Here is a 27,992-nt window from a genome sequence, read left to right as displayed (position 1 = left end):
TAGAATAAAGTGGGAGCTCTCCTGGAGCCCATTCTTCCCTTGACTATGCAGGACAAGATCAAGAACAGTGTGGACTGCCCCTCAGACAGCCAGCCTCAGAGACCCAGTTCCACAACACTGAACAATGGACGCACACTGTAGGCCCTAATCACTTCACTGCACATGCTCAACCATAGACATGAACTGTCAAAAATCACAAAAAACAACAACAAATAAACAGTATATATACAATTTATAGATATTAAAATACACATTATAAAATATGCCATTGGGTCTTGTAATACTTTAATGTAATGTTTGGTCCTTTGTTACATGCATTTATATCTTATTATTACTTCTCATTATATATGACTCACTATTTTCTTCTGTTGTGAAGCAAATCTAGCCATGATATCACTATCAAAGGCTCCTCATCCTGGGTGTCAGAGAAGACCAAAGAGGTTCATAGATCAAAGAGACGACCAATCTCGCGAGGTCAATCAGAGGACATCTCAAACACAAACACTGCCCAGGTATGCTTCCTTAAAGATTTTTGCAAAATAGCCTTAAGCACTAATAGTTTTACATGGGGAGCTGGAGTAACGTAATTTTTCCACAAGACGTCAGTAATGTTTATGGTGGATTCACACTGGATAAGAAATAGTGGTGAAAGTAACAGAAATGGGAGGGGCTACTCAATTCACACACTGCCGTCACACAGTGCAGATCAGACATATCAGAGCTTCTGGAGTTTAAGTCATAATTGGTCTGAGATCAGCCCTCCCACCAAAAGCATACAGCTCTAAACGACTTTATCTTCTAGTCTTTCATAACAGATACTGAGTGAGAAGGTTGCAAAAAACTTATCTAATCCTTCACACAGTTATTATAACGGGTATTATAAACTGTTTAATGGTAATAACATGTGTGGATAAAACATACAGGTTGTTTTGTGGATTTGAGCATGGTGCGTTGTTCAGCCACCGATCTTTTACTTAAACCGTGCATTTCATTACTCAATGCCTTTTTCAGCTCCTCCGTTCTCCGGGATATGATGCAATATTACCCAACATTTCAGTTCGGACAGGATTAATATAACCTGGGGTCATCTTTACTGCTGATTTACAGTAGGTAAAATGCTCAGGAATCTTTCCTGAAACAGGAGCGTACACTCCGGAAAAATCACTGAAATATTTTACTCTGAGGGATTAAAATTACTGAGATACTCAGTTAATAATTACTTTACCCCCATGTTCACAGGTAAAACCAGTCCAAACAGGGCTTTGGAGATAGACTTTTCACTTCTGTGAGTACATGTATTTTGTGTGTGTTTATGGCAGGTGTCAGTAGAGATGAGGAAGATGGAGAACAGTCCCAGCACAGTAGTGCCAGCTGGATTAGACGGACAAGGACGAGCTATGTCCATGCCCAAACTCAACACAGAGATGCAGGTAGTGAGATACCCATATATTAAACTCTCTATAATCCCAAAATTAAATTGTTGTTTTCTATCCTGACCTCGCCATTGCTCAGTGTGCAGGTGTAATTTAAAAGCATAATGTCATAATCGCCCTGTGAAGGACTGGCGCCCCCTCCAGGGTGTATTCCCGCCTTGCGCCCAATGATTCCAGGTAGGCTCTGGACCCACCATGAACCTGAATTAGATAAGGGTTACAGATAATGAATGAATGAATGAATGAATGAATGTCATAATCTTAAACAGCCATGCAGAAAGTTAAAAAAGCAACCCACATATCTCTCTTACTTGATTCTCCCAGTGGACAGAGTCAGCAGGAAACACAATCTTACACTCATTACTTAAGTTAAAGCAATATTGATGTATTTTTACACAAAAGTGCTTTGGTTTAACTGGCCAGTCCTAATGAATATGGAATATTTGGGCTTTAGAGGGTACAGAGAAAAGTACAGTATAACATGATTAGTCTCAGGGAGGCTGCCAACTATGTTGCTTGTATTGGCTTTCTGCTCAGATTAGGAGCTGGAGAGTGGATGGTGGAATATCTTTTGGCTCTGGACAGTACATACTCAAGATCAAAGGATGCCTTTGGGTCTAGTGCTGCTCTATTCATTTTTGTTTTTCATTATTATTATTATTTGGGAATTGGTCAGTGTGGTTCTAAACCGCTGACATTTAAACAAGCTCAGATCAGTTATGTGTCATGGTGTGTTTTCACAAAACCTGAGTAAATATCACTATGAGCTAAAGTTGCTAGTTCTCAGAGAGTGGCTCAGTGAATTGCCCAATATGTTTTTAATGAATTATAAAAATTCAATGCTTGATTTATTTCTTTGTGGTTTTACTTATATATTTTTTTTAAACATAAGCTTTTATTCACTAAACTTCATAGTAACACCGCTGTAGCGCAAGGTACATTGAGCTTTTATTTTCCAGGATTCATTTGTGGTGTCAGTAAGACATTGCAGAAGACATGGTCATATTTATTACACACTCCATTTATTAATGGTATTTCAGATTTTTTTATTTTTCCATGGGCGGCACGGTGGTGCAGCAGGTAGTGTCGCAGTCACACAGCTCCAGGGACCTGGAGGTTGTGGGTTTGGTTCCCGCTCCGGGTGACTGTCTGTGAGGAGTTGGTGTGTTCTCCCCTTGTCCGTGTGGGTTTCCTCCGTGTGCTCCGGTTTCCTCCCACAGTCCAAAAACACACGTTGGTAGGTGGATTGGTGGCTCAAAAGTGTGTGAATGTGTGTCTGTGTTGCCCTGTGAAGGACATGGCGCCCCCACCAGGGTGTAATCCCGCCTTGCGCCCAATGATTCCAGGTAGGCTCTGGGTCCATGGCGACCCTGAACTGGATAAGCGCTTACAGATAATGAATGAATGATTTTTCTATACTTTCCAGATTTTGAAGTTGGTTGCACGTTCTAAATTCCTAAAAGGGTATCTCACCATCACAAGCCCCCTCAGCTTGGCTTCTTCAGCTCAACTTTACATCAACATTATATAAAAATGTATATCACATTTTAGCAAGGAAGTACAGCATGTGTAGAACTAGTGACTGAAACTCTACAGACTTTTTTTGAGTATTATTTTCATCAGTCTCTCTGCCAAGATTCCAGTGCAAACCATCAAAGTGAGAGCTTGATTAGGATCTGCCTTCCGACACCCGACACTCTTCCCACACGTCTGCAGTGTAATTAGATGATAAAACAGCTTCCAAATGTAGGGAGTTTCTCCTGTTTCACACCCAGATCAGATCCCCCAGAGCCAGATCGCAGGAAAGTGCCTGGCAGGCCAATAATAGCCATTAACTGTGGACAGTGAGGTTTCAGCACCTGCTCAGATGACTAAAAACCCTGTGATTTCACTCAGGGAAACCCCTGTCTCTGGGCTGGGTCTAGACCTGCAGCTTGATTTACAACAACAAAAACTCAGCAGCCGAGCACTTTTATAAAATGTCTTTCAGTCTCACAGACTTCAGAGGACCTAATGGGGGAAAAAGGAACATTATGCTGTACTCCTCTGGGAGGGTTTTACATTAGATATTGAAACTTGGATGTGGGGATTTGCTTGCATTGAGCCTCAAGCATTAATGTGGTCAGGGTCTGATGATATCATTATGGAGTCTGGATTCAAACACCACTCCCCTTATGTTATTATTGTTCTAAGACATTTATCAAATGTATTCTGTTTATTTTTTTATGTATTTTATTGGAATTGGTTCATATAAATAGATTTATTTTAACATTTATTAAATGGCAATTTTCTTTAGAAATAATGAACCATGCACAATAATCTGCTCTAAATCTTAAATTTTATATTTGCCAAGTTATCATGTCAGGTTTGTTGTCCATGTGGTCCATAAGTTGGATGAATGCAGTCTTTTATGGAGATGATACTGATAATTCAACACACAGGTCAACAACAGGTGCATATATTAACTAGCTGGAATCAGCTATAGGGATAAATGGACCTATATAATGTATACCATGAAAACTATATTTAAGATGTCCTACTAGCCAGTAATTCATGTTTTGCACACAAGGTTATCCTGAAAATGTATAATCAGTGATTTTGCATGTGTTCTAACAAAAAATCCTTTGCTCCCCCCCACCCTTTTCTTTCTTCGGATTCTCTTCTCTACTGGGACAGAGAAGTCATTCACGCCACTCTCCAGGAACTTTATTAGCAGTATGTATTCTTTAAAATCTTTAAGAATACTGAGAAGGTGCTAGCTTCACCTCATCTGTTACAATATTTAAAGTATTATCAGATGTTTAGGGACATAAGCTTAAATTACTCCTTGTCGTTTACCCCATTATTAGTAGGGATATCAGGATATTCCAGTACAGACAGGTTGTCTGTTGTAAAGCACAACATCAAAAAGACCCAGCAGGCACACTGTCTCAGTAGACACCTCACCTTTAATCAGCCCAGCTACCTCTGAAACACAACAAGCACTTAAATGCTGCAGCTGATAGCAATATGTTCTTAAATTCTAAATCCTATGTCCAGGTCAGGCTTAAAAAGAATTTACTTTATAGTAGGCTTGAGCAGCTGGACCAGGTTCGTGCTTGACCTTTAATACTTTGATTTTGTACTTTGACATGAGAGTGTTACCGTAATTAGTGTTTCTAGTTTAAGTCTGGCTTAGTCCTTCAGACGGGGAGATAAGGCTTCATTGTAAATATCTTGATTATCTTGTCAGTAGATGGCGCTATACAGGCAGTTAATATTGACCCTGCTGTATAATCCCCCATTTAATAGCTTTATCATTATTAATCCATGTTTTATATCTGCATCTCCAGCCCATTCCTGACTCCCCTATGAGGCGCTCTGCCTCTACATTTGCATCTCAGCGCCCCCCAGAGGTGAACCTAAATGACTATGTCCTGGAGAAACCTGTGCAGGAGCGAACCCATCACCATCATCATCATCACCGATGCCACCACCGCAGAGAGAGAGACAAGAAGCAGAGGTCACTGGACAGGTCACCCACTGGCCAGCATCCTAGTACTTTAGGTTAGTGAAGCCTTGCATCCAAAAAAACTTCACACAGATATTTTCTTATCACCAATTGTTTAAATCACCGTTCTAACAGCTGACACTGGCAGCATGTAACCACTGTCCGAACCAAATGTTATCTTCAGAAATATAACAGAATAGGATCATTTCATAATTTCCAAGGGAAGTCAAAAGAAGATTTTATTTAAAGTAATATTTTTATAGTTCTTTTTCACTTGTCCATTCCTCATTAAATTTTGACACAGGGTACATTCACAATGTAGTTTCTGTTCTTCACTCAATGCATGGGGAATTTCAGTTAATTTGCAGTTGCAGAGCGTTCTGTTTCATTTTGTGTGTCCATAGGTCATTCTCCTTCAAATATCTGAATCCAGTAAATAGCTAATCATGTGGCTGCAGTATAATAAATGACAGGATGCCAGTGGTTGTGCTATGTAGATTTTTTTCTTCCAATCATTATACTTTAAATAGATGTTACAATTTTTTGCATAAGCAAACAGGAGTGCCAATATATGCTAATGGCACTGAAAGTCCTACCTCAGAGAACTCAGGGAATGAAAGACAAACCTCATTGTCCTTCAGAGACATGCGTAGCTCACATGTGCTGGAGATGAGCGAAGCCTCCTTTCAGCATAAGCAGTAGGCTTTACCACGAGAGCTTTAGCATGCAGCTGGCATCCATTACTAGATAAAAGGAGCTGGCAGACATGCTGCAGACCAAGTGACCTGCTAATTTATGGCCAGCTCTCAGCAGGCCACGCATACACACTGGGAAAAAATGTCAGAGCTCACCGAAAAAAAAAGGATAGAACAAGAACCGCAGTCTGTCGTGTAAAGAATGTGGAATTCTGAAGAGAGGAAAGGCTTGGATGACCAGCGCTTCTGCACATGTTGCTGTTCTCTTCATGCACACACATCAGTCAGCACTGCAAGCATTTTCCCCCATTGTTTCAAAACTGATGGTGACAGTAAAATAAATTTGATCTAAAATCATTGGAAGGTTACCTGTTGCAGATATACACTATATGGCCAGGAGTGGACACCTGCACTGCAAGCATTTGTTCTGAAATGAAGGGGATTTATAGGTCATGTGTCCTCCTTTGTTACAGTCTGCATCTGTAGCCAGGGGTGGGGGGGCTTTACACAAGTTGCCTGAACATTCTGTTAGGATTTGATTGCTTTAAGCCCCAAGAACATTAGTAAGATGAAGTTCTGGTGCTGAAGGGTTATTTTGCATCACAAAAGCCACTCCAGCTCATTCCAAAATACTGAGTGGTACTCCATTACACCAGAGAACACTTCCACTACTTCACATCCCACAATCCCTTTAGCTGGCACTTGGCATTGCACATGGAGCGTTGAAGCTTATGTGCGACTACTCCAGAACTTCTGCTGCATGTGCACAATGGGTACACATTAAATAGCTGAACTGAATGAAAGAAACAGCTTTTTACATACAATGTATACTTTGTAAGTGATGTTAAAAACATGCACCTCTCTCTAAATTGACTTAAATAATAAAAGACTACATCGGTTAACACTGTTTTTTTTTTTTGGAACAAATATCCAATTAATGCTCAAAGAATTTTATATGTTGACATGATGAGAAATTCTGGAAACCACAATGTTCATGGCTTGTAGTCCTTTGGTTACAGGATTATAAACAAAATATCTTTCCATGACTTGTAAATAAAGAAATATCTATTATTACCAAGGAATTTGGTAATGGCTGGTGTTCTTGCCAGTTTAGCAGAGCTTAAAGTAAGCACTTGATCTATAAGTAGTTACGTCTGGTGGAATACCAACAGAGATTTTTATTTTTTTTTCGCTTCCACTGATTTCCACGCTTTGATTGTTTTCCTTTCAACTGCTGAAGTTTTGGATTCATTCTCAGGCACCACAGCCGACCCTGGGGGGACCCTCTTGTCCCGGGAGAAGGGGCATGATCGAGGCCGTTCCCACGAGAGGAAACACCATTCGTCCACAGCAGAGAAGCAGCGCTACTACTCGTGTGACCGCTATGGCAGCCGGGAACACTGCCCAGCCAAACCGGTCTCAGCCAGCTGTGCCACCTCCCCTGGAGAGGCTCAGGAGACCACCTTCAGCAAGCAGGTGGGACCAGGGAGAGCTAGTATGAGAATGTTCACTGTAAAACAGGAGTATAGTAAGGATGTAATACGTATTATATGCAGTATATGACCACAAGTACATGCTGCCGTCATAAGTATGAGTACACCACATCAAATTTAGTTTTTATTTTTTGGTTTTTGTCTTTTATACAGAAAGAGGTCAAATCTGTGGCACTTTGGCACGTACAGCTCACTTGCGGCACAGGCATGTTTTCCGTGGGCTGGACAAATGTTATGAGTCGGGCTTGTTATGACAGGTGTTGTGTGATTTGTTCCACAACAAACCTCTTACATGACCTCTAACCCATATAAGATGGACATTGTCTTTTTAAGGCAATGTACATAAACTGTAGAGATGATCTATTGTTGTCTCTTGCTGTAATATTTTAAGCATATACTGCAGCATGTTCATTTCAAGTCTATGCATTTAACTTTGTTGTTCTTTCTATTGTATGTAAAATGAAGCTCACTCTCTGTTCTCTTTGCCCTTAGTGTAAGCACTCATGGTCTTTCGCTTCTCTTTCTACTCTTTTCTTCTTCATTTCTATGTGCATTTTGTCTGTCATTCCTTTCTTTTTTCTCACTATCCTCTTGTCACTGTCCTCTGGTCCTCGCTGTCTTTGTCTTTTGTGTACATCTCTTGTGTATCCCTCATGTTGCTCTCTGCCATACATATCACTTCCTTTCCTTTCCTTTCCTTTCCTTTCCTTTCTTATCCTACCCCCTGTTTCTTTGTACACGTTACCCTCATCGTTTTTTTATCGTTTTGATTTGCTTGTTCAATTTTCACCTAGGGCAGTGGTTGGGTTAAGGGAAGTCCAGTGTCGTTGAGCTCAGGGGCGAGCACACCCAGCCGTGGGCGCAGGCAGCTGCCCCAGACGCCCCTAACCCCACGCCCAGCCGTGGCCTACCGGACCGCCAGCTCCTCCCCGGTGCCCCTCGCAGGTGGCCAGGCCCCCCAGGTCCCACCACCTGCCTTCCCCAGCCCTGGCCGGCTGAGTCGTGGACTGTCTGAGCACAACGCCTTGCTGAGGTGTGGCTCCAGCCCCAGCTCACCTGCCCCAGTCACTCGTATCAGCTCCGAGCCCTTCCTGGGCCCTCTACCACCAGACGCTCGCTGCAGCCTCCGGCCCCAGGTGTACGGCCTTTTTCAGGAGCCTACAGGCCGCTCCCCCTGGACCGCAGGCCAGCAAATAGTGACCCTTCTTCCACCTCCCTTTCCACTTCCCCCAACCCCTTCCCCACCCCAGCAGCAGCAGCCGGCCCATGGGCTGCCCAACGGGTATCATTTCACCCTGGGTGTGTCCAGCAGCGACAGGGCTCCGCCCTACTACCCAGAAGCAGAGGAGGACGAATGGTGCTAGTATGGCTTTAACACACAGACACACATATATACACACACACACACACACACACACACACACACACACACACACACACAGATCATCTTTAAAACACACAAACACAGATCCTCTGCTGATAATTTTTACTGTGGTTTTGGTTTCTCGTCAAACTTTGATGAGTTTTATCATCTCTTGTTTCATGGACGATGCATATCTTACACAGTGGCTTTTGTTTTTAAATTTGCACAGGAGGGAACGTTGGCTAAATACACTATACACATGAGAGAGTACCAGACCACATTTGTTTTTGATGTAGTCTGTCCAAACAGGCCTAGGCCCAGTGGGGTTCTTGAATTCTCACAGACCCTGATGTTTGAGATATACAGGGGTTATTTCTCTTAATTCCTCACTTTTCTGGTAGAAAGTACAGTCTGAATGATGTCAAAAAAAGTGGGAATAATCTGGGAAAACTGTGACCCACCAAGCTTCACTAGTTATAATGCAGAGTTCCCCACAACTCTGGCCAGATGTCCAGCGAGCTTTGTCTGCAGATGCCCTCCAAATGCAAAATTTCCATGTTAAATTATACTGTTTAGGGTTTCTCTATGTAACTTAACTTACAGTGCTGATAAACTTGCTAAGATGTTGTTAAGGCAGCATTAACTGTTCCGTGTTTCATTTCTCCCACCAACTGGACAATGTTTGGATAATGTGTGCAAGCTATGTGTGAGCCACATAAACGTTACACCCACACATCCATTAATTTTACACTGTCTAAGAAGGTGATGATTGTTGATTTGCTGCTGATGACCATTCCTAGCACATAATCACTGTGTGTGACAATGTCGAGGATTTGGTGAAAACTGAAATGTACTTTCTTTTGTATCAAACTGTTGTAAATCTTTTATCTATTCATTATGTGCGTTTTTTGTATTATATTGTAAAGATATTATGGTGTTTAAATTAATATGGCTTACAAGTTTCACCATCCTGTCAGGTCTACCGTTTCTTACAAACTGCTCCAGATGTTCTTACAAAGTGCCTAACCTTTTGAATATATCGTAGTAATGATGCGACCTCAAGACTTTTTTAGTGCATCAACACGTGTGTGAGAGAAAGGGGACTGAGTAAACTAAGGGTTACACTGGAACTACAAGGTGTTATAACTGTAGGCCTTAATCAGGACGTAAAAGAAACCGTACCTTCAGTTGCGAATTAGGTTTTGAATGGAAATGACAGTATGATTGTGTTAGTTTATTTCCTTATTTACTTCTGGAGGGGTTCTTTGTTTGTGTTATTTTTTTATTAACATTTTAGAATACACAGTCAGGGAGGGGTAAAATCGTATAAAGTAAAAAAGGTCAAAATACTAGTTATAGTGCAAAATATGAAGAAAGTAGTTGTATATCAGTCCGAGATGGACGTCATAACCACAAGTTACACAATTGCATGATTTTTAAATGCCTGGGTTATTGAAGGAGACAAACATGTCCCCTACAGTTGGAGAAGCTCAGCTGATACTGCATTGATAGCTATTTGCCTTATCTTATCTACTCGTACATTGAGACAGGAATTAGGAGACTGCAGGAAAAGCCAGTGTGATACACGCTTTAAAAATAAAGGTTCCTAAATGTACTGGTACTTTATTTTAAGATTCTTTCAATTTTCAATGGACAATGTAACCATAATTGGAAAAATGTAACCTTTGCTGTGTCTGTTGATAACATTTGCAGAGAAAGTGATCATTTCTGGTGTAAAGACTAGGAAAATTCCCTTCTAATGATGTATCTGGAACATGGGAGGAATTTTTGGAACCTGTAAAAAATATACAGCCAGGAAACAAGACACTTACATTTATATCACTGTACATTATTCCCAGTGGTTTTATGAATTTTGTGCAGTGCTTGCTTGGTGTTGTAGTCAGAGAACAATGATAGATAAAAATACAAAAAGACCCAAAATCAGTACCCCAAAAGAATAATGCTGAGTGTTCTCAGAGTGCAGCGCCCATTTAAAATTCTTCAAATTTAACTAATTTCTAAAAATGGCGTATGTCCACTGATGTTGGCCATTGGGAATGTTTTTAATGAACCCACATGGTCCTCATATGGCATCCTTCAAAGATTTTTGGGACCTTTATTTTTTTAAAAAGCTTATCTGAACTTGTGAATCAGAGCCTCTGTGGGCTTGTCTGTGTTTAAGTAAAGTAATTACTTCCATTCCACTGCACAAGGTACTGTCCCTTAAAAAAATCCTGTCCAGCACTTTCCTTCCCACTTAAATAGTCCAGCTATTGGCCATATAGCCAGACAGTTGGCTCACTTTCATTCCACACGTAATACGAGAGGAATATTTAGCCATGATGGTCACTGAATGGAGAAATAGTGGCAGTGTTGGAAGCATTGCAGGGAAAAAAAGAAACCAGACAAAACAAAAGTCCTGTTAATGGCATATTGTTGTGTCTTTGGAGAAAAAGAAAGGGAAGGTGAGTCAAAATGGCTTTAGAAGTTCTGAAGTTGCTGATGAAACTCAGTTCCAGCAAATGTCACGTTGCAGCATCCAAGCTCCACCATTTTCTTTTGTAGCAGTGCAGCGTTACTTGATGTCCGTTTAGCTGCTTAGCATGCAGAAAGTAATGGGGGACACAGACAGAAGGCTAGGTGCTGTAATGCCTTGGCCTTTGATATGGCAGGACTTTACTGAGAGAGAGGATTTTTTTCTTTTGACTTTGTTTTTGTAGGGCTATGCAACAAGAAGACACTTTTGAAAAATAAATTCCCAAAAAAAAAAAAAAAAAAAAAATCAAAAAAAAAAAAAAAAAAAAAAACACAAATCAACACTTCATTCATTCTGTAGCTTTACTTGCTGGGGATGTCCAGATTCAGCCTTCCGCATGATTGTGACCAAAACTTTTCTATATAAAAAAGGAATTTAAAAAATGTTTGAAAAGGTATATTTTAGAATGCATAAAGGCACAATGATTAAACAAAGCAGAAACCAGTAAAGACTTTAAGATTTAAAAAATGAAAATGCAATGTTATGTATCTGCATGAATCAGAGTTACCCACTTTCATTGTGAAAGAAGAGCCGGTGATTTACTTAGATAAGCAAGCAGTGGATATTTTTATACATGCACTCTGACGCGTCATTTACAGGCCGTGCTGAAACTGTTCAGATGACTCTAGAGTCGTCACATTGTTCATGTTGAAATGTTGAACAACTTTTTTGCACTCCTGACACATCCACTGTCCTTTGGCATGTCGTCATTTAGGCTTCAGACTTTACTTCATATATACTCCACAATCCATAACTGTAGTTTTTGATTTGGGGAAAAAAAACAACATAATCCCTAAAAACTTTCACAGTTTGTTGCCAAATTCTGAATTGCTCCAAGTCCTTTCTGCACATCCAGTTTAATGTGGCTGTTCTCCTTGGGAAAAACACGTAATGTTTGCATGGTCTGACAATGTATGTGCATGTTGAGCTACACATTGTTTATCTTCGTACCCTTTTGATACAATGTATTCTTTCTGTTTGAATTTTTAAAATGATATTTGATATAAATGATGGGGTTTGTTGAGGGGAAACAAAATAAAAAAAGAACAATAACAAAAAACAACTTTCTATATAAACTCAGTATTGAATATTGTGGACAGCTCCTCTCAAAGGGACTGAGCTGGAACACCCTTTATCTGGATCCTGCGACTGGCTTGTTTGTTGCCTGATTTCTGTTCAATGGCCAGACTTTGAATTCTGCAGTTGTTTCTACCTTAACATTTTGTATGAAGCAAAGTCCTTGAATTAAAAAAGATTAAAGAAAAATCAGACTTTTATGGAGTGTTCTTTGATGTGACATATATAAAGCTTGATGTTGCAAAATGTTTGTTCAGTTAAAGTATTGTTTGGCTTTTGGGTTGTTGCCAATAATCTTCTTTCACTTATTTCTTCTTTTAAAGATATACATAGATTGAGATTTTCAAAACTTAACAGGCTGTAGTCCATATCTAAGCTCATAAATCTTACTACAATTGTATGCAAACCTTCGTGCACACAGAGACGAATGACGTTTTGTTGAAAAGTTCCCCAGTACAGAGAGTACCCACACTTCTCAAAAGTATTCATAGGTGTGTGTGTGTGTGTGTGTGTGTGTGTGTGTGCAAGGGTGAATGTGTGTGTGTGTGAGACGCCCTGTGAAGAACTGGCGTCCCTTCCAGTGTGTGTTCCTGCCTTGCGCCCAGTGATTCTGGTTAGGCTCCGGACTCATTAACTGGGTAAGTGATTACAGACAATGAATGAATGAAGCTGCATGATAAATTTTCACCTTCTCATTTAGTCATCACCAATTCCATCCCATTATATTTCAGTTACACAAAAATAACAAGTAACATTCATTAGTCTCCTCTCTCTTGTCCAGGGTGCGTTCTTGTACTGGTCTCAGTAATTCCAGGCAGCCTTCGGACCCAACTTGACCCTGATCAGGTTGTAGTGAATAGAAAATAATATTGAATGTTATAATTCAATATTGTTATAATGATTGTACAATTGTTGTTATAGTAACAAGACAGATAAGAGTACTACTATTATATGTTGTATAATATATTTGTATATGTATTATATGATATTTATATATCTATCTGTGTTGGTAGCGTTTAGATAAGGCACGCACGACCTGATTGGCTGTGATCTGTAAGGTGGGCGTGACCTTTGTGGGTGCTGATAGAAAACCCTGCACTTGCCAAGACAAAGTTGTAAAACGGAGTAGAGCGACCAGAGATAGCAAACCTTCGGAACGTGTTCACAGTTATTCTCCATTTAACCATTCTCCATGACTACAATAATAAACAACAATATCTTTAAGAAAACTAGTTAAAACTGTAGGCAAAATTAAACAAATAAATGCTATTATTATTACCACTGTGAAATGATGATGGATACACTGTGGTTTCCTCGGAGGTTTCTGCGTTTCTGTGCGCTTCTTCATGTCCTGCGTGTTTGCAGTGTTAAAGCTTTGCACCTTGACTGGACAGAGTTCGGCTCTGGACTCCCGGACACAGGTAAGAACCCAGTTTAGTCCACACTAACTCAGCGTTTGAAAACAGATAAGAATAAGAGTGGTTTCTTAAGCTTAGAAGTGTATTTTGACAATGAATGCCATCGGAAAATATGAAATGATTCACTGTTCATTTTCACAGCTTTAGACGTGAAAGTTTTATTTTGAAATTCAGTATGGATTCATGAAACAATTATCATGTTTTATTCTGTAATTCCCGAAGCAGCCTCAGAGGGGCGCTGTCCCCATATGTTTATTATTGTGAGACCGTTTACCTAACAGAATAAGTCAATTGAGGGAGCGTTCGCATTCTTTGTAGCAAACTTATGTGGAGTGTTTATGGGGAACAGGTCTAGTCTTCTTTAGGTAGCAATGTCCAGTCTTTGAGGAACACTGTGCCCATTATGTGCCCATTGTTACACTTTCGAGCTTGTAATGTGCTTATATGTGGGATACAGTAGATGAAATTGAGCTGAGTACTGCCATATTAGGGGGAAATGGCAGAGGAGAGTATCTGAGGATGCCATATAATTATATAAACTGCAGATTAATTTTCAGTTTTAATTACTCAGTAATTCATAGGCGTCCATGAAGGCCTCCTGAGCAATGGCATGACCTTAATCAGAGGCTAAAAATAAAGTCTGAAAGATATGAAAATAAAGGACAATATTAGCTAATTACTAAATTAAACTAAATGACAAAATTCTTGGATGTACCTTCATCTACCAACAGTTGTAAAAAGTGCTCGGCTTTAGTCAAAAATTCAGATTAAAATTCAGATTTCACACTGTAGTCATACAGAGGGTGCACCATGCATTTTCTAGTCCTACCTTTGGATTCACAATAATCAATTATTTAATTTTACAAACCTTGAAAATCAATGTCACTGCTGTCCAATGAAAAACACCTCCAAGAAGAAGGCTTCAAAGGAGAAGGAAAAGTTTTTTAACTTTCAATGGAAGTCAATGTAAAAATATTGTATTCCATATGATCTGGGGCTCTTTCTATTGATCCAGTCATCATGACATTTTCACACAGTGTGAAGGACAGCTGCTGTGTTCAAATGATGCAGTAAACTAAAATTCTACGGAAATGGAAATGCATTTTTCTTTCATTGGACAGAACAGATGTTTTCTGTGTGTATGTAGACTACTCAGTCACTGGAGTGAGAGAGAAAAACACTGTCATGTTCTTAACACTCTTCCCTTGTGGTTTCCCACAGTTAGAACATGACATAATCTGGACCCTCTTTAAATAGCATCCATATGTGTGGGGAAAGAATTTCAGTTTGGTTTCCTGACCAAGCTTGTGCTACAACAAATTCTCATGGGCTTCATTTGAGCCAGCTGCCCCATAGAACGGGGTAAAGCTCGTCACCATCTGGAACGTGGAAACTGAAATGTGGAACTTCGTAGATTAAACCCATGGATCTGCTCAACTCTTTACTTGTGTGTTGCAGACTGGGGCAGTAGCATTTAATTCAGCAGGATGTTCCAATGACATTGTCATTGTAGGATGTGTTGCTTTGTATTTCTAACAATATTTGCAGCAGTTTGGTTGATTATCACTACTGAGCTTTATTCGTTTCAGCGGTTATAGATTATGAATGAATGAATGAATAATTTGTCATGACCACGTGTTTAGTCTTGAACATGTCCATGAAAGTTTAGATGACATTTTGAAATATGGGGTTTGTGTCAGTGATAATGTTCAAGCTACTCCTCTTAGTGGTATACAGTACTGTATCCAGTTGGCAACAATTATTGTAAGGTATCATATACTACAGTTATATGTTCTCTTGAAATGCCTCTTTGTTCTTATGGGATCATGAAGATCTGGCAGCAAACTAGAATTTATGATCAGATTAATGCATCATTCAGATATATTTTGTGTCCTGGAGAAGGTTACATTCGTTACTACATAGTAGATCTTTAAGTAGAAGGATATTGGTTTAGGTCTTGGGTAACATCATTAGTAGATAATGTGTTTTATACTGTAAAATATGTGCTTGGGGAATGACTCTCAAAGCTTATTCTGGCCTTAGAAAGGCTGTGGAAATCTGGAACCAACAGAGGGTTTGCACAATTAAGTGTCACAGAAAATGTAGAGCAATTTCTGGAACCCTCCTTCCAAATGAACTGTCTAATCAAGGGCAGTGTTTTAGCAGCTGTGCCAAAATTAGCTTTAACACAAAGCAGGCCAAGAATCTGTTTCTCAGGACTATTAGTGTAGGCACTTGGGCCAGAACTTGAACTGTGCCAAGGCTGAAATAAGAATAGGCCTGGAGGATCACAGGACCATAGGAGGTGATGTATATGCACAGTTTATGGGCAGAGCAAACATCAGTGTTTGACATCGAGTTAGCCCTAAAAAACATGACAATGAAAACACCAGCTCAGTGTATAATGTACTATAAAGGTTTGACCAGCTGTGTAGTGCAAAGACATGATTTATTTGTCAAGAATCAAACGATTTTTTTTTTTTAAATTGGTCCCCAGATCAAAGAGCTAGCTTGTCTGTAAGAGGCAAGCATGTCAGCCAGAGCCAGACATAGGGTACAATAAAATGCATCATTAATGTTAGCCCTGATTGAAAGTCATAATTCTGGTGTGCAGACAGGAACAGAAGGATAGGCCTGGCCTCATTGATTGTGTGTCTGGAGACCACTACTGTACGCTCAGACAAGTGCAGGCTGTCTGGGTCAGAGCCATGAAGAGTAGACCTAATCTGGTCTGTGTTATCTCCTAGCTGTGTATTTAATTAGCAGTCAAAAAGAATGAGGATCAAGGGACATTATTAAATAAACAGTAAACCATATAAATGACAATGAAAATTAATAATTTAAACCTGTGATAGGGCATAGGGTTATTTAAATGACAATGAAAAGAAAAATCAAGTATGCACTACAGTTTCAGGTAACACTTTAAATTACAGCCTGCTACATACTTGGTAAGTACAGAGTAAGTAACTGTTAAGTAAGCCATAAAATAATATAAGGACTGAGTAAATAAAGGGTATGACACTAGAAATATCTTACAAACTTAATTATTTAATCATTAGTCAGCTATGTATATATAACGTAAATTAATACATATAGGAAAAACTGTGTAAAATATCTCTGAAGTATGTGATGATGATTATTGTGGTAAATCATGTCCTGAACCTAATGAGTACAAAACACCATGAAAATCTGCTAGTGCCTGTAATGAAAGTGAAGATGTCCTTCTCTGTAGGGGCACTGTAAATCATTTTAAAGAACTATAATTAAATTCTGAACTACACTGAAATCAAAATAAAAGCTGCATTCCTTGACAGTAATGACAGTAATAGCCTGTAGCAATAGTCTGTAGTCTTGTATTCTGTAATTATACTTAGAAGTACAAATGGCTTCGAAACATAGTTACATGCCTTATTTGTAAATTATTTGTAAGATACTAAGTAATAACAACATATTTTTAGTATCATACCCTTTAATTACTTAGTACTTATTTTATCTTACAGCTTTACAGGTACATACTCTGTACTTACCCAGAAATGACCGACCTGTAATTTACAGTGTTACCCAGTTTCATTACAACAGACACTGCAGGAAACACCTTATTTCAATTGAAATAAAATATATTACAATTTCTTGTACAGTATTTATTACAGTATAAACAAAATAAATAATAAAAAAGCGACAACAAAAAACAGGTGCGTCTGAATAATTGAGTGCATGTATAGTGGGTTTCATGATATCCCAACACCAGTTAACAACAAATGGGTCATTATTAAAGCCATCAGGGAGAGAACATTTGAAAGCTGTTTTGAAACTAAGCAGACCTAAAAAAAAAATATCAGTATCAACCAGGATACAAATTGTTCAGTATTGATATTGATACTGAAAAAAGTGGTATTGTTTCACCCGAAGTTTTAACTAATGTTAAGTCTAATAGTGATTACTGTTAGTCCTGTAGTGTTTCTTGGCGTAGGTAAGTCACCTAGTCACCTAACTCCAGCAGTGATTTAGATGTTGTGTGCACATTGCTTTTTAAAGCAAACATCTTGATGAATATGAACAAATGATTTAGTACGTCCCTGGTGAATTTGGAATTTTCCTGGTTTATTAACTTAAACTCTTAGTTCCAGCTCCCCCTCAGTCTTGACGCCAGCCACATGGCTCTGAAAACAGCACTCTGATTGGAGAGAGGAGCCTCTTCTTAATGCTCTACTGTCCACCCCATCCAGCTTGTGCCCAGGCTCCAAGAACAACACTTGGCAGTGCTTTAGTCTGTGGTGAAGAGACAGAAGCGCTCCTGTTAGCACTGAAAAGAGTGGGAAGCCGAGTGGGCAAAATAACGAAAAAATAAAAAATAAAACAGCCCACAATGTTTTTGGCGCTCTCTTACTGTCCAGGATCTCCTCAAACGTCTCTATATTCAGTTCATCATCAAACTGAAGCCAGAGCAATAAGCAAATGTATACAACTGAATGCTACTCATTGTAATGTACTATATTTCCAAAAATGTGACACAGCTTATAATTACTGAATTTAGTAATCCAGTACTTTTGGGATGAGTTAGAGTGTCATTTATGATCCGGAACAAATCAGTGAAACATCCGTACCATAACTCTCCAGAGCTCATGTGGCTGAATGCCATTAAATGGCACAGAAAAATTCCAACATTTTCCGTTTCTACTGGGCCAATAGTAGTATAACTTTTTGGCAATATCTGTTTTTTTTTTTGTGAATGGTACTGGGGCATAAGAGGGCATCAAAGGAAATATTACCTGAGCAATCATATCAAACAAGAAGCTAAACTGGGACAGATAAGGGATGTTTCAACAGGACTTCAAGCACACTGACAAACTTACTTTCAAGGCCTCGCCAGTGCCCTAAATTTATCTTATCATTGTTTTTTAATGAGAGAGCTGCCTGTAACCATAATTCTTAACATGTACATCACAAAGCTGTAATAAACAAAGGCTTTGTGATGATATATTAATTTGGGGTGCTTAAGTACTTTTATACTTCACTTTAAATCAGTCTGTCACAGGAAAGGAGGTATTTAGTGTAAAATAGTCTGTGGTTTGAGGGTACGCCCTGGCTTGCTGTCAGAAACCATTCCGATATTGCAGTCATTAGTTAGTCATTAGGTACTTCAGGTCAGTTAAAGGAAATACTTTTTTAAAGGAAATTACATTTTCTGACCCTAATCTCAGCTCTAAATTGATGATGCTATTACTTGCATGGCTTATGTTATTGAATATAATGTAAGAGAAATCTGTCAAGATCTAGCTGAAGATCAGGGCCACAAGCCCAACTTCTATTATAGCTGTAATTATAACGGAAAAGCAGTGTTTCCCAACCCAAGTCCTACAAAGGGTTTGTGAAGCCATAGAAGAACCACTTTCGGTTCCATAAAGAACTATGATTGTTTATAAGATGTGTAAGTGTTACGATTTTTTTAATTTTTAAAAGTCCATCACTCTTAAAAGTCCATCTTAAAATTGATTACCTGTTTAAGCATATCAGCAAAAATGGAATGGAACCAAAAGTGGTTCTTCTGTGGCATTGCTCCAAGAACCTTTTGGAGAACCTTTAATTTTTACGACTGCAGATGCACCTTACCCTGCACATTTAAGGCCTTCCCTTCTCCCAACACACCTGATTTGACAAAAATTTCAAGTTCTTTCAGAGTTTGTGTCTTTCATGTTTATCATTTCACGGTTTTATATTTGTCATCAATAAAGTTTATTCTTTGATTTTTAAGGTCCTCTTCTATCTGTTTTGTACACATTTTCTTAGGGGCCATTCACTGAATTTTCCACTGTGTAGGCCATTGTTGCAGAAGTAGGCAGTAAGTAGGCATTGTTTGTTGATTCTGCATATCTGACTGAACTACTTCAATCAGGGATGTTGGGTTTTTTCTTCTGCCACACCTCAATCTGATTGTCTCATTATACAGCCCATCACATATAGTATGTCATTAGCAAACAATAAGTCAGCTATGAAGTTGCAATTTCCAAAATGCATCTTCAATCTTTCCCAATAGGTTTGGCATTAGACAATGATGTTAGTTCAAATGATGTCAAGGATGAATTCTATTCTGACCTTCAGACTGCTCCTAACTCCTTACCAGAAAATGCTCTAATCATTGTCACAGGCATTTCAGTACCCATGTGGGATGTGACAACAAAAGCTGGAAAGCAACCCTAGGCACATTTGGAATGGGTCAAGCAAATGACAGTCAATTACAACTACTTTCATTTGCAACAACCAATAGCCTTCTAATTAGAAACATTACTGTAAACAACAGTTCGCATGGGGGTTATTCCATAAAGCAGGATTTCATGGTTAGCCAGCTAACTTAAGCACAAAGCCCCAAATAGCAAACACATCAACTTTAGACTATGATCTAATCAGTACAAGATTTTTATAATCATTGAAAGATGCATAAGCTATAAGCAATGCATGCTCTGGGTCTGACCATCGCCTACAAAATGCATATATACAACTCAGATTTATGACATTCAAACTAGTATAGTCCAAGCTCAGTAGCCCTGCTTTCAAGAAGAATGTCCAGCTTGTAATAAGCAATCTGTTCTCTGTTCTAGAGCAACCAAATGGACATTAAAACCAACCAAACATCCAGTGCCATCTGCGATAGTGCAGAATGTATGTCCAAGTGCATGCTGCTGAACACAAAACTGGATTTTAAATGAGTGCCTCGACCTGGTCATCTAATTAAGCATTCAAAATTTGTCAACTAAAGACACTATAAACTGAAATGTAAGTGTGATACATGGTTGCCATGAAAAAAGGAGAAGATGCACAAAAAAAAGAGAGACTGAAACATTGAGAGTAAGTATTTTGAACAAATTCTGATGCATGATGATGCACTGAGGCCAAAAATGTACCCACTGCAAGTCCATGTTCCAAAAAAACATGATGCTAAGCCCACCCTGATTGGGGTGCCAAATTAACACTCATCATATTCTATGACTCTGCAGCTTCTTATTGTCTTCATTGGCCAGCCTTATGGAAAGCAAGTGAAATTGTACCTGCAAAAATAATGCACCTTTTCCAAGCAACTTAAAATAACCTAAAAAGCTGTATCCTTATCAAAAACTAGCTCAGATGAGTTCCCTGTTAAATATGGCATTCTATTATTCAACATCTCAGTTATTATCATAAAGTCCCTCAAACTCTGTTGAGATGTTAAATATTAATTTAAAGTCTTGATTAAGTTTAACATAGTTTAATTCTATAAGAAGAGACCAGTTACAGACAAATTTCATTTATCAAGAAGGCTGCTTTAGTTATTTTCTATAGGCATTTGACCATACTGCCATGGTATGGATATGTAGATATGGAATCCTGAGAGGAATGGGATGTTGTATAAGGAAACCAGCTGTTCTTAATCCTCCTGGCAGAAGGGTTTTTCTTTAGAAGTAGATGGTGTGAAATCTGGAGAAGTGGAACATTAGTGGTGTGACAGTGATAATGAGTTGTAAATTTACAATGTCTGCTGGATGAGATTTCTCTCCCCAAGCACCATACTGAGTTCTCATTCGCCATGTGTGTCCTGACATGAATCACTGCATCCCAAAGGAGTCTGGGAAAGAAACTAGAGCTGTTTGCATATCCATTCTCCTCTTGTCACTGGCTTTTCAAAAATGTCTGTTACAGGCATTTTTTGTTTGACAGCCGCTGGGTCCCCAAAGTAATCCATTTCTATTTGCTCAGAATTTTTGTTAGCATTTCTGGCTTGATTTTTTTTCTCTGAAGAACTGGATACATGTAGAGTTTTGTTTATATCTATATACAAAGCTTGGCTTCTAATACTGGAAGCAGTCCAGTTTCACAAAATAATTATTGGCACTACCAGTAAGACTGCTGGTGAGTAAAAGCACAGCATGATAGATCTTCCCAGGAGATGTAAACATTATTACATCTTTGGCAGCTTAATAAACTTTCAGAAAATTTCCTCAAGATGAAAAATTGTTGCTGGATGTGTTCACACTGAGCTAGAGCCAGACCTGTACAGTAACCTTATATCCACTTTGATTAAGGGACACTATTCAAGTGGGAGATCTTAAATGTATCACTGTTACTTCATGAACAGTTATGTTTTATTTATGTTAATAACCTCTCTGATGAAATATGTAACTTGAAAAGGTCCACCTTACTAGAAAATCAGCACAGTCCAGCATATGTTGTGTTTTAGAAGCTGATGTGCAGGTCAGCCAGCATTCTATACTCAGCTCTGACTTGTTGGTTTTTTATAGACAATTTATCAGAATAAAATTGTTTTTGATGCTTACTATGCAATCTCAGACACACCACATGTCCTAAAATCATTAACCTAATGAATTCAGTTACAGGACGTCTCTGAATTTCCTGGTTTGAAGTTTAGTTACCCTCCTGCACTATATGGGATTTTAATATAGCAGCTAACGTCTCATTTCAGTGTGAAGGTGTAGTGGAGTAAAGGTGTCTTGAGCAAAGAAAGAAACCACACACTGCTCTGTTTTGTGGTCTTCTTGCCTTGTTTTCACTTTTGCGATGGCCTGTACCCCCGACCTCTGGAAACCTGGGCCCTCCACATGTTTGTTTTGCCCTCTCTAACAAGACACCAGCTAAATTTTCTCTGAGCAAAATGGCGGATTCCAAACATTCAGGACAACACAACCATCCACATATTATATATAAGTTCTTCAGAAAAAACAGCCTCTAACAAAGAGTGAGACAATAGAAGTATCAGCACTGGACTTTTTCAACACGGAGAACACTAAGTGCTGCTGAAATACTCCAACAGGACTCTGAACTCAGTAATTCTCCTAGAAGCGCTCTCACAGACAAACAACTGTCATTTTTCTCTTCCAACACACAGTTCCACATTAAAAAAAGCAGAGCTTAGAACTCTCCATAACCGTAGACGTTCACTTTGACGACATACTGCATCCAAACAGTGAATCACCTGAGCACATTACTCGTTTTCCCTGGACTTCTATGTTCCATGTTGGGTTGTACCCTTTGTATTGGTGTTTGTAGACCTCTAAGTGCTTTGGGCGATGGGAAATGCACCAGGTAAACATGATTATTCTTTTATTCATTAATTGTCTGTAACCGCTTTTCTGATTATCTCGTGCTTGTAATCGCAAATGAGGCTCTGATACCAACATCCGATACTCAAAATGTCGTCGATTTGGAATTATTTCACAGTCTGTGATGGCAAGCCAAGCAAAGCGGACTGCAGGGAAAACCCGAGAGCAGTGAGTATGTCGCACTGTATGACGCCATAGACCAGGCTGCTGCTTTTACATTAACACTGCCAACACTCTCAACTGCGGAACTTCCTAGCCATTATCGTGTTATGGAAACTGTCTTGCCAGAGATGCACAACACTGTACTCATGAAGATCTTGTTACATCTAATGTTACTAATTTATAGATACTTTATTGTTCACAGAGGCGAATTATAATCACCTGTGGTGTAATGTGGGAAAATGATAAATAAAAGAGTGACAGTTCCCTTTTAATTAAAAAGTTTTTAATTAAAACAAAAAAGTTTTAATTAATACCTACACTATTGCACAGTGCTTCTGATTGCTTAATTCTAAGCATCGGTATTAACAAGTACAAAATGACACATACTTGTACTCGTATGAAATTTTTTTTTTTTATTTATGCATCCCTAGTCGTGGTGGGTCCGGGGTCTACTTGGAATCACTGGGCGCAAGGCAGGAACACACCCTGGAGGGGGCGCTAGCTTTTCACAGGGCAACACACACTCACACATTCATTTACACACTCATGCCTACGGACACTTATTGAGTCGCCAATCCACCTACCAATGAGCGTTTTTTGGACTATGGGAGGAAACCAGCGCACCCACATGGAAAACACACCAAACTCCAGACATACAGCCACCCAGAGCAGGATTGAACCTACAACCCCAGGATCATGGAGCTGTGTGATTGCGACACTATCTGCTGCACCATCGTGCCACCCTATTATATAATGTTCCATATCTGTATTCATGAGTGACTGGCATGATAACGTTAAACCTAGCTCAGTTGGAGTGAGTCAGTGTGAGTTTTTCAGGGTTTTCTCTCAGCAATGAAAAGGTGGTGGTTCAAGCCAGAGAAGGGGCGAGGCTGAAAGAAACAATGTTAATGAATTACGGTTTATTTTTGGCTCTAAGAAGCTAGTGCGATCTCTGGTGACAAAATCTCATGGTGCACATATAAACCAAATTCTCAATGGCTGTGTGTTTTATTCATACAAAATATAGGTATCACATTATAATAAGACTATTCTTATGACCTGTCAATAAATTGTTTATCATTGCTTTTATTAATATTACCTTTTTTAATATCTTTTGTAAACACAAATGGCAACAGTGGCAGATTTTTGCCAAATAATGTAAATGATGACTTTTTGAAAATGTCAAGGGAATAATACTTATTATTCCCTTTTTAATACTTAAAAAGGGGATAATACTTTAGAATATAAATTTATTTATTTCATATTTGAAGATACACCAAATTGCCACTAATGTCTAAAATGTTGGTGTTTATTTGATTAAAATTTGTGGTTAAAAGGTAAAACTATATGTGAAGTCAACAGGTTTAATATTGACTGATGGAAGACACAAATTAAAGTCAGTATTTGGCAAGATCTGAGGTTTTGCAGTATAAATGGATGTGGGCTCACTCATCAAACAGTAGGTCACTGTTGCCCTATCTATCTTTGTGTTATAACAGATTATTAATAACTTTTAATGTGTTTAGAGCATAATTATTACCCATTACAAATTGATATTAAACAATTTATAAACTGTTACAAGGGTAGGCATACTGGTACCAATACTTGGCTTGTGTCAGTGGAATTTTTTTCCCATTATGATGCACAACAGATTTACAATTTCAAGTATAAAGCTTTTGTTGTAGTATAATAGATTTTGCTGTAGCAAAATGTCTTAATACACTTAGTACATGGATGCTTTTCAGATGATCCTATGAAACACAAATACCAAAGTCTGTCTCTAAGCAAAAATACACCTGTGAAAATATTGTAACTGTTTTGTTTCCACAACTGCATTCCAAAACCTCGTGTTTAGCTGCATACATGTGCAGAGTAGACACTACAGAGACCCCCGCCTCCTATGGAGTCATTCCTGTCTTATATTTAGAGTGATGAGATGAGGGCAAGAAATCAGATGTCTGGAGTGATCAAGTCTTTTTCAGATGTAGCTTAGACATGACCTTTTCAGCAGACCACATCTGTTTATTCCTACTGCTATCACACCATGTAAATCTCCTCTAGAAGCATGGCATTCCTGACATAGCAAAACCATACATCCACATTTTAAATGTATTTATTTATGATTTTTTAACTTCATTTGAAGAGGTAAAGTACGTTTCTTTTTTTATTCACCTATAAAGTTACCACTGTGGAAATATGGAGTTTTGTCCTCTCTGGGACAAAATTTTACACCAGTATATTGACAGTTTTTTAGAATATACACTGTAACCGACAACTGTAACTTCATGACTGGTGTGTAGAATTCAGGAGGCCCCAGCAAGAAAAAGAGCTTAGTCTTATAAAAGCCCCCAACACTATGTTCCAGAAAATGTTCAGGATTTACACACAGTCATGATCTTTAAGTCACACCTAATTTAATGTATATGATCTGTCCTGCCTGACACTGATTGATGACCATTGGGGTTTCCTGCTACCTGCCTCAAACCAGCTGCTCACCCCACATTCAATGCTACCTGCCTCCGACTAGTTGCCCACCCTCCATTACAGACTACACTGAAGTTTACAGGATTAATAATTGCCTTTAGCCATTGTTGATTTTATTATTCTTATTATCACTACTATGATAATCTCATTTCTCTTGAGCATAACAACAGATTTATTTTGTGGTACTGTGCTTTTTTTTCCAACTGCTTTTTATGTGCTTTTGACTAGGGGAGCACTATGTACAATTACAGACTGTAGTGCATTTTTGTTGATCATCATCATCTTCTTTTCCACTTAATCAATTTCAGGGTCACGCTGGCCACAGGCCGTGGGGTATCCCCAAGCGTTCCCAGGGAGATAATCCTTGTGGGTCCTGAGTCTACCCTGGGCCCTTCTTCCAGATGTCTGTGCCTGGTATACCTCCAGTGGAAGGCGTCTAGGAGGCATCCTTATCATATAATAAAATGATACAATATAAAACGTGGTAGGCATTTTTAAAGAAATATACAAATTGTGGGAGAAGTCATTTATAGATTTTTGTGCCATTACCTGAATAGAACATGTTATTTAATTTGTTGTGAAGAAATTAACAGGTCCATTTCACTATTAAGTTGAATTGCCACTTGAATAAATGCATCACTAATAGCTTCATATAATTCCACTTAGTTGATTTTCATGGATTTTCCTGAGAGAAAAAAAATACAGTCCTGTAGCTTTAGCATTATTCCTTATTGCACGATATTACTGCATCATAACTGTCCTTTTTTTTTTTTTTTGGCAAGGGTGTTACCTTATTTTGCTACCAATCAAGAAGCAAGCTCCATCCAACCCATCTCTGGTTGCAGAGAAAAGAATGACTGAGAGAAATGGGAACAGATTAGAAAACCGAGTTCCATCCTCCTTAATTCCATAATTGCTAGCTCAAGGCCTTTTTTTCATGCTAGCTTTCCATGTAAATGAAACACAAACCAGCGTAAGGGGGGCTAATTGAGCATTAAATGGGAAACAAATGCCGCCAGACACTAGACCTGACGTCTGGCTTAGTGCTACATGAATGGATCTTGAGCCCAGATTACAGATTGGCATTCAGCAACCAGTTCCTGTTGAAGAACTTGGAAAAACAGGCAGGCTATTTGAGAAGGAAAAGGGCAGGATATGAGGCCCTGGCAATGGTTTCTCTCTGTATGAATATAAATTGATTGTAGTGGTGATTGGCAGATCACGTAGATTATATGTATATTTATGGCTTGAGATAATGTGTGAGTGTCATGTTTAGATGCTTTACTCTCAGCATTGCTCCTTTCTTCCTATCCACTGAGGTGCTTTGGGACCTGGGCTGTTTTTGTCATGTGCTCAAGGCCACTGTCATTGAGCTAATGGAATCTCTCTCATGTGATCTCTGACTCACTGTCTCGTCTGAGAGTCACTGGGATGCTTTGTGTCTCACTTGGGAGGCAGCCAAATAAACCCTCAGGATAAATTCTCTCTCAAATTAAGAGAAGTTACCAGCTTTCTAGCACTGCAGTGTATAAGACTCTTAGAATTGAGCTTTAACAGTAAAAGAGCATACTGTCACATTTGGAACAAAATTAAAAAACCTCTGCCTGTAACAAGATATAATAATATGTCAAATTAAAATCTTTATATTGGCCTAATTACTGTGAAATATTGGCTATGTAATTGGCAGTTGATATACAAATGATTTACAGTTTTCACCTGCTAGGTCTACATCAATACTTAATTACTGTGTTTTGGTCATTACATTTTCCCTTTTCTGGAACTATGGGCCATAGACCTCCTCCACAAATCATACATTTGGCACAGCGTTCTCAGACAGTTAATGTTTTCTCAACAACTCATCCATCAGACAGCTAGAGAAGCTTGATTTGTCACTCTACAGAACACTTTTCCTGCTAGCAACAGTGTGTTGTACATCATACGATGCTTGGTAATGTATGTGGTGTTGTAAGGCTTGCATGCAGCTGCTTAGCTGTGGAAATTAATGCCATGAAGCTCCCTTTGTCCGTTTTTGTGCTGATGTTAATGCCATGTGAGGTTTCTACCACTGCACTGTGCACCTCAGCACTCAGCGACCTAACTCACATCGTGGCTGAGTTGCTGTGGTTCCTAAACTCTTCCACTTTTCTGTAATACCAGTGATAAGTAATAAAATTAATCATGAAATATCTAGGAGGGAAGAAATTTCAAGAACTGGCTTGTTGCAACAATGACAACTATTTCAGACCCATGCCCAAAGTCAGTGAGCTCTTTAGAGCAACCAGTTCTTTCACAAATGTTTGTAAAGCAGACTGCATGGCTAGGTGCTTGATTGTTTTTATACCTGTTGCAATATGACTGAATAAAACCACTGAATTCAGTGATTAGGAGGTGTGTTAGGAGGTGTGTACATGACTTTTAGTCATGTATATATTGTGGTAAAATCACTGTAGTGCATAATCTCTAATGGGTTATTCGTGTATTCCACTTTTGTATCTGCTTTATTCTGTCAAGTGTCACAGTGGATCTGGAGCCTACCTAGAAGCTTTGGGCACAAGCCTAATGACTTATTTGTTTATAGAAAGCTCTTCATTATAAACCTAACTACAAACCTGTTTTAGGCCTTAATTATTCACAGAAAAATCTGATAAATATGCATTTTTGGTCGTATTGGATTTAATTAGTGAATGAAAAATTCTGCAAGCTTTTATGAGTCACTATTGTAGTTTTAGAGAGAGAGAACAGAAGAAGCAGG

General features: G+C 38.8%; 2 protein-coding genes across 2 annotated transcripts in view; both read left to right on the top strand.

Annotated features, from left to right (window-relative positions):
• The window catches only part of LOC136678685 (voltage-dependent N-type calcium channel subunit alpha-1B-like), a 129,428-nt gene extending 117,191 nt beyond the window's left edge, over positions 1-12,237 (top strand). The window contains exons 46-52 of the mRNA XM_066656778.1: positions 4-137; positions 377-512; positions 1,320-1,430; positions 4,110-4,148; positions 4,766-4,979; positions 6,877-7,094; positions 7,906-12,237. Of these exons, the coding sequence (XP_066512875.1) occupies positions 4-137; positions 377-512; positions 1,320-1,430; positions 4,110-4,148; positions 4,766-4,979; positions 6,877-7,094; positions 7,906-8,475 (1,422 nt within the window). The 3' untranslated portion in view covers positions 8,476-12,237. The remainder of the gene's footprint in view (positions 1-3; positions 138-376; positions 513-1,319; positions 1,431-4,109; positions 4,149-4,765; positions 4,980-6,876; positions 7,095-7,905) is intronic.
• A 985-nt stretch (positions 12,238-13,222) lies between these two features.
• The window catches only part of LOC136678937 (collagen alpha-1(II) chain-like), a 68,149-nt gene continuing 53,379 nt past the window's right edge, over positions 13,223-27,992 (top strand). Inside the window, exon 1 of the mRNA XM_066657135.1 lies at positions 13,223-13,508. Within this exon, the coding sequence (XP_066513232.1) occupies positions 13,376-13,508 (133 nt within the window). The 5' untranslated portion in view covers positions 13,223-13,375. The remainder of the gene's footprint in view (positions 13,509-27,992) is intronic.

The sequence above is a fragment of the Hoplias malabaricus genome, chromosome Y (assembly GCF_029633855.1).
Source record: "Hoplias malabaricus isolate fHopMal1 chromosome Y, fHopMal1.hap1, whole genome shotgun sequence".
NCBI lineage: Eukaryota > Metazoa > Chordata > Actinopteri > Characiformes > Erythrinidae > Hoplias > Hoplias malabaricus.
Note: the sequence above shows the minus strand (reverse complement) of the source record. Positions and strands in the feature narration are given on the sequence as shown.